Here is a 6,430-nt window from a genome sequence, read left to right as displayed (position 1 = left end):
TGAAATAACATCCTGTCCAAGCCTAGAGCAGAAGCTATTTGTGTCACATTCCCTCCGGAATGTATGAATCCTGCAGTAGACCTGGCAGTCTGGTCTAATCTCTCTATCAGAAAACCTCCACTAGCGATGGGTCTGGACTGGCTGGCACAGTATAGGAATAAGACCTCCTCAGCAGTGACTAGGTGGTCACCATAGCTCCTCCCAAAGAATGCGTGGCAAAGGATCATCTCAAAGTACCGGAAAGCTGGATTATGGATCTTCCTTGACAGCTGGGCAGAAGGGTCAAGGCTAGCTCCATCAGTAATGTCCTGCCAGAATTTGTCAATATCTCTGCTCAAAAAGTAATTCAGTGGCATCTCAGTGATGGCGGTCGGTCCAGTTTGGAAACCAAGTAAATCCCCAAACTCCTTGATGTTCAGGGTGTACTCAGTGCCAAACATTCGGAAGTTAATCCTCCATCGGTCATATCCTTCACCCACCCATGGGTTATAGTCTAAGGAGCTAAGGAACTCCAAAGTAAGGTTCCTGTAGGTCTTGTGGACATCATTAGCATAGTCATTCCAGCCAAGTTGGTTGCACAGATACCTGATACTCGGCTCAATCCCGAGTGCTCCCATGCAGCTCTGATCGGGGTAGCTAGTGGGTACCATAGGTCTAGCAGATAAAGCAGCAAATCGGGCTTTCTGCGCCTCATCCCTGAAAATAGAAAACACGAGAAATTAGTCCAGATAAAATATATATATATATATATATATATATATATATATATGTACTAAAACAAAAAATAAAATTAAAAATAAACCATGGGTTGCCTCTCATGCAGCGCTCGTTTAACGTCATTAGCTTGACGATTAGATCTTACTTCATGTAGGTATTGGAGGGTCTATCAAAATATGACTAGAGTAACCAACGGGCAGATCGCCCCCTTTGTATAACTTCAATCTTTGTCCATTTACCACAAACGGAGCACATGAATCATTCTTAATTTCCACTGCTCCTGACCTTATAACTTTTGATACTTCAAATGGACCTGTCCATCGTGAGCGATGCTTACCAGGAAAGAGTCGTAATCTTGAATTGAATAGGAGAACTGGGTCACCAATGTTGAAATCTTTCTTTATGATCTTCTTATCATGCAATATCTTGGTTCTTTCCTTATATATGATGGCATTCTCATATGCATTCAAGCGAAGCTCTTCCAAATTGTGAATGTCCAGGATCCGTTTCTCTCCGGCCTTTAGGTAATCTAAATTCAAGGCCTTAATTGCCCAATAGGCTTTATGTTCCAGTTTGAAAGGTAAATGACAGGATTTTCCGTAGACCAATTGATAAGGGGTTGTTCCAATAGGGGTTTTATAGGCCGTTCGGTAAGCCCATAGAGCATCTCTAAGTTTCGCTGACCAGTCTTTTCTAGACAACGATACAGTTTTCTCTAAGATCTGCTTAATTTCCCTATTTGATACTTCCACTTGGCCATTGGTTTACGGGTGATATGGTGTTGCTACTCTATGTTTTACTCCGTACTTACTTAGAAGCTTGTCAAATATCTTAGATATAAAGTGTGATCCTCCATCACTTATGACTAACCTCGGGGTTCCAAACCTAGGGAAAATAATATTCTTGAACAGTTTGATAACTACCTTGGTATCATTTGTGGGTGATGCAATAGCTTCAATCCACTTTGAGACATAGTCAACGGCTACTAGGATGTACTTGTTACCCATTGAGGAAGGGAAAGGCCCCATGAAATCAATACCCCAAACATCGAATAATTCTACCTCTTGGATGTTACTCAAAGGCATTTCGTCACGTCTTGATATGTTCCCAGTGCGTTGGCATCGGTCACATTTTGAAATGTAAGTGTGGACATCGCGCTAAATGGTAGGCCAATAAAGACCAGCTTGGAAAATCTTAGCGCATGTCTTAGACGTGCTTGCATGTCCGCCATAAGGTGCAGCATGGCAGTGTTCAATGGTGTTGCCTACTTTTTCTTCTGGCACACATCGTCTGAATATGTTGTCTATCCCTCTTTTAAATAGGAGGGGTTCGTCCCAAAAGAAGTGTTTAACATCACTGAAAAACTTCTTCTGTTGGTAACTTAGGTCAGGGGGTATGATATCAACGACTAGATAATTTACAATATCTGCGTACCATGGCGCGCTGTTCAAGGTTGAGATTTCCTCAAAGGTTTCCTCTCCAAAGGTATGCAGGGTATCCTTCTCAATTGTGTTCATCCCAGCTACTAGTCTTTCATAGGTGGAGTGATCATCTATAGGTATTAGTTCAGGTTTAAGATGTTCTAACCTAGAGAGGTGGTCAGCAACTAAGTTCTCTGTTCCCTTTTTATCTTTAATATCAAGGTCAAATTATTGGAGTAAGAGAACCCATCTGAGCAATCTAGGCTTAGCATCTTTCTTACTTAACAATTATCGAATTGCAACATGATCAGTGTACACTATTATCTTGGCTCCTACCAAATAGGATCGAAATTTATCGATAGCAAACACTACAGCTAGCAATTCCTTTTCTGTGGTTGTATAATAAAGCTGGGCAGCATCTAGGGTTCTACTAGCATAGTAAATTACATGTTGTTTCTTATCTTTTCTCTGCCCTAGTACGGCTCCTACAGCGAAATCACTAGCATCACACATGATTTCAAAGGGTTGCGTCCAATCGGGTGGTTGTATGATAGGCGCTGAAATCAGTGCTTGCTTTAAAACTTCAAAGGCCTCAAGACATTTTTGATCAAATTCAAACTCGACATCTTTCATCAATAGGCTTGTTAAAGGTTTAGTTATTCCGGAAAAATTCTTGATGAAGCGTCGGTAGAACCCAACATGTCCTAGAAAACTCCTCACTTCCCTAACGGTCTTACGTGGGTTTAGGTTTTCTATAACTTCTATCTTGGCCTTGTCAACTTCTATGCCTCTCTCGAAGATGATGTGTCCTAAAACTATCCCTTCGTTCACCATGAAATGACACTTCTCCCAATTCAACACAAGGTTTACTTCCACACATCTTTCCAAGATTTTTTCTAAATTTGAAAGGCAGTTTTTAAAATCAAATCCAAACACCGAAAAATTGTCCATAAATACCTCCATAATTCCATCGAGGTAGTCTGTGAAAATCGACATCATACAGCGTTGGAAAGTGGCGGGCGCATTACAGAGCCCAAAGGGCATTCGTCTGTAAGCGAATGTTCCATAAGGGCAAGTAAATATGGTTTTCTCTTGGTCCTCCGGGTGAATAGGGATTTGGAAAAAGCCAGAATATCAATCGAGATAGCAAAAATACGAGTGTCTAGCTAGACGCTCAAGCATCTGATATATAAATGGAAGAGGGAAATGGTTTTTCCTAGTCGCCTTGTTCAACTTTCTGTAATCTATACACATGCGCCATCCTCCTTCTGTTCGTTTTGCTACACGCTCACCTTTCTCATTTTCCACGACAGTGATACCTCATTTCTTTTGTACCATATGGACGGGGCTTACCCATTCACTATCTGAAATCTGGTAAATGATGCCAGCTTCTAATAACTTAAGGACCTCTTTCTTTACTACATCGCTCATGATAGGGTTTATTCTTCTCTGATGCTCTCTTGAGGGTTTCGAATTCTCCTCTAGCATAATCCGATGCATGCATACGGACGGGCTTATTCCTTTTAAATCAGAGACTTTGTATCCTAAAGCTGAGGGATATTTCCGCAAGGTATCTAAGAGTTGGTTTGTTTCGATTTGGTTTAGAGTGGCGCTTATTATGACAGGTCGATTCATCTCCTCATCCAAAAACTCATATCTTAGATTCTTGGGTAGTTCCTTAAGTTCTATGGAAGGTTTCTTGGTGCACGGCATAGGGTCAGGGGTAAGTGCTAAGCATTCAAAAAGGTTGCCGTCAATGTAAGGTCCAATACTCTTAAATCCATCATCTTCTAAAATGGGGGTAGAAGGTAATCTGATTAAGGATTCTTTGAGCTCATTTACACACTCATCAATGACATCGATGGCATAACACGCATCTCCTATCATTGGTGCCATTAGAAATTTCGATAGAATGAACTCGATCTTTTCATCTCCTACCTCAAAAGTCAACTTCCCTTTCTTAACATCTATTATAGCTCCGGTGGTCGATAGGAATGGTCTACCTAGGAGGATTGGGATGTCATCATCTTCTTTGATATCCATAACTACGAAATCAGTCAGAATGTATAACTGACCAATTTTTACAGGTATGTATTCTAAAATATCCATGGGGTATTTAACAGATCTATCGGCTAGTTATAATGACATCTTAGTAGGTTGAAGTTCTCCTAGTTTTAACCTCTTACAGACAGCCAAGGGCATCAGAATTACGCTTGCTCCTAGGTCCAAAAATGCTTTGTCTATCATATGATTTCCTAGGACGCAAGGGATAGAAAAACTTCCAGGATCTTTGTCTTTCTTGGCAAGTTTATTCTCGGATATGGAATGACATTCTAAAGGTTTGGGATCGTCGAGTCGGCGTTTGTTGGACAAAATATCCTTCAAGAACTTAGCATATGATGGTATCTGGGTTATTTCTTCGGTAAAAGGGATTTCTACATGGAGTTTCTCTATTACCTTAATGAACTTTTGGAATTGGTTTTCTGTTTTGGTGTTTTTCAACCTTTGTGGAAATGGAATAGGTGGCTTGTAAGGTTGTGGTGTGCGATTCTCTACCTCTAGTTTTGATTGCTTTTCGGGTTTCTCTGGTTCCTCTACCTGGTCTTTTGGTTCAGCATCTTCCTTAGGTTTTTCTGATGTGCTTAGGTTAGGATTTTTAGGTCCTTCATAAGCGGTTCCACTTCTCAGGGTGATAGAATTTGCTGTTCCTTTGGGATTAGGTTGGGTTTGTCCAGGGAATTGTCCTCCAGGTACAACTTGTGCAGAGGTGGTTTGGGCCACTTGTGAAATCTGGGTCTCAAGCATTTTGGTGTGGGTCATCATCTAGTCAAACTTGGTTTCCAGTTGAGTAACTAACTCGTTTGTGTGAATGTGTTGATTCATAAACTCCTTATTTTGCTGAGTTTGATTCTCAATAAAGGTGTCTATGGTTTCTTTAAGGTTTGGTCTTGCTGGCACAACTTGCATAGGTTGGTTTTATTTTTGTGTTTGGAATCCTTGGGGTCTCGAAGATCCGAAATTTTGGATGGGGTTATTGTTTTTGTAAGAAAAATTTGGGTGGTTCCTCCATCCGGGATTGTAGGTATTCGAGAAAGGGTTCCCTTGGGTATAGTTAACTTGGTCTGAGCTAGAGTCGTTCAAAAGGTTACAGTCAATGGTTTGATGTCCTTGAGTTCCACAGAGTTCGCACTTCGATTGGATTGCTGCCACTGTGGTAGGGTTTTGAGACATGTTCTCGACTTTCAAGGCCAGGGCGTCCATCTTAGCATTCATCATGTCCATGCAACATATCTCATGCTTTCCTCTATGGCTCTCCTTTTTCTCCACCGTCGCTCGTTCTATTCCCCACTGGGCGTGGTTTTGGGCCATGTTCTCTATCAGGGCACAAGCGTCGGGGTAAGGTTTGTTCATTAACTCTCTGCCAGCGGCAGCGTCAATAGACATCTTCGTGTTGTAATGGAGTCCATTATAAAAGGTGTGTATGATTAACCATTGCTCTAGGCCATGGTGCGGACAGGCTCTCAAAAGTTCTTTATATCTTTCCCAGGCATCAAAAAGTGATTCGCCTTGGTTTTGAGTGAAACTAGTGATCAGGTTCCTAAGGACAGCGGTCTTACTTGGTGGGAAATATCTGGCAAGAAAAGCTCTCCTAAGGTCTTCCCAAGTCGTTATTGAGTTGGCTGGAAGGGCGTCTAACCAGTCATGGGCTTTACCTCTAAGGGAGAAAGGAAACAATCTTAAGCGGATGGCTTCGGGTGTGGCTCCATTTGCCTTAAGGGTATCAGCTAACTGGATAAACACTTTTAGGTGTTGATTCGGGTTCTCTGTAGCGAGACCAGCGAATTGGTTTTGTTGTACTAGTTGAAGTAATGAGGGCTTAAGTTCGAAATTGTTGGTTGTTATAGCAGGGTTTACGATATTAGAACTGGGCTCCTCATTAGATGGTTGAGCAAACTCTTTAAGCGGTATTTGGTTACGGTCTTCAGCCATAGCTTTCCTTAACTTAAGGATAAACAGACGTGCTCGGGCGTAACGTTCGGGTTCCATTAAAGGGTTTAATAGGTTACCGGTGCTATGATTTCTACGCATCTACCGGCTAGAATAGCCTTAGTCTAAATGGGATAACAATAGGGTACGAAATTTGACGAAGTTGGTCCCCGGTAACGGCGCCAAAAACTTGATAGGTCTGTAACGTATAGCCTAAATATAGAACTGCAAGTGCACAGCCTATCGAAGTAATATATAAGATTATCGAACCACAGAGACCAATCATCAATCTATCAACTCTATTG

The 6,430-nt window shown here is 41.5% G+C and overlaps 2 protein-coding genes and 1 non-coding gene across 3 annotated transcripts; 1 reads left to right on the top strand and 2 right to left on the bottom strand.

Annotated features, from left to right (window-relative positions):
* Positions 1 to 4,274: 4,274 nt before the first annotated feature.
* LOC131628487 (uncharacterized) lies at positions 4,275 to 4,943 on the bottom strand. The gene has a single exon (XM_058899327.1). The coding sequence runs from the start codon at positions 4,941 to 4,943 to the stop codon at positions 4,275 to 4,277; it is 669 nt and encodes a 222-aa protein (XP_058755310.1).
* Positions 4,944 to 5,114: 171 nt separating this feature from the next.
* LOC131628486 (uncharacterized) lies at positions 5,115 to 6,128 on the bottom strand. Its single transcript, XM_058899326.1, has one exon. The coding sequence runs from the start codon at positions 6,126 to 6,128 to the stop codon at positions 5,115 to 5,117; it is 1,014 nt and encodes a 337-aa protein (XP_058755309.1).
* LOC131628492 (small nucleolar RNA R71) lies at positions 5,638 to 5,744 on the top strand. Its single transcript, XR_009291808.1, has one exon. It is a non-coding gene; the product is annotated as a small nucleolar RNA R71 (small nucleolar RNA).
* Positions 6,129 to 6,430: the final 302 nt, after the last annotated feature.

This window comes from Vicia villosa, unplaced genomic scaffold (genome assembly GCF_029867415.1).
Source record: "Vicia villosa cultivar HV-30 ecotype Madison, WI unplaced genomic scaffold, Vvil1.0 ctg.000456F_1_1, whole genome shotgun sequence".
NCBI lineage: Eukaryota > Viridiplantae > Streptophyta > Magnoliopsida > Fabales > Fabaceae > Vicia > Vicia villosa.
This window is presented reverse-complemented; position numbering and strand designations above follow the sequence as displayed.

What these genes read in the sequence shown, in the direction of transcription:
- LOC131628487 (XM_058899327.1), bottom strand. Translation starts at nt 4,943, where the DNA reads ATGCTTGAGACCCAGATTTCACAAGTGGCCCAAACCACCTCTGCACAA.
- LOC131628486 (XM_058899326.1), bottom strand. Translation starts at nt 6,128, where the DNA reads ATGGCTGAAGACCGTAACCAAATACCGCTTAAAGAGTTTGCTCAACCA.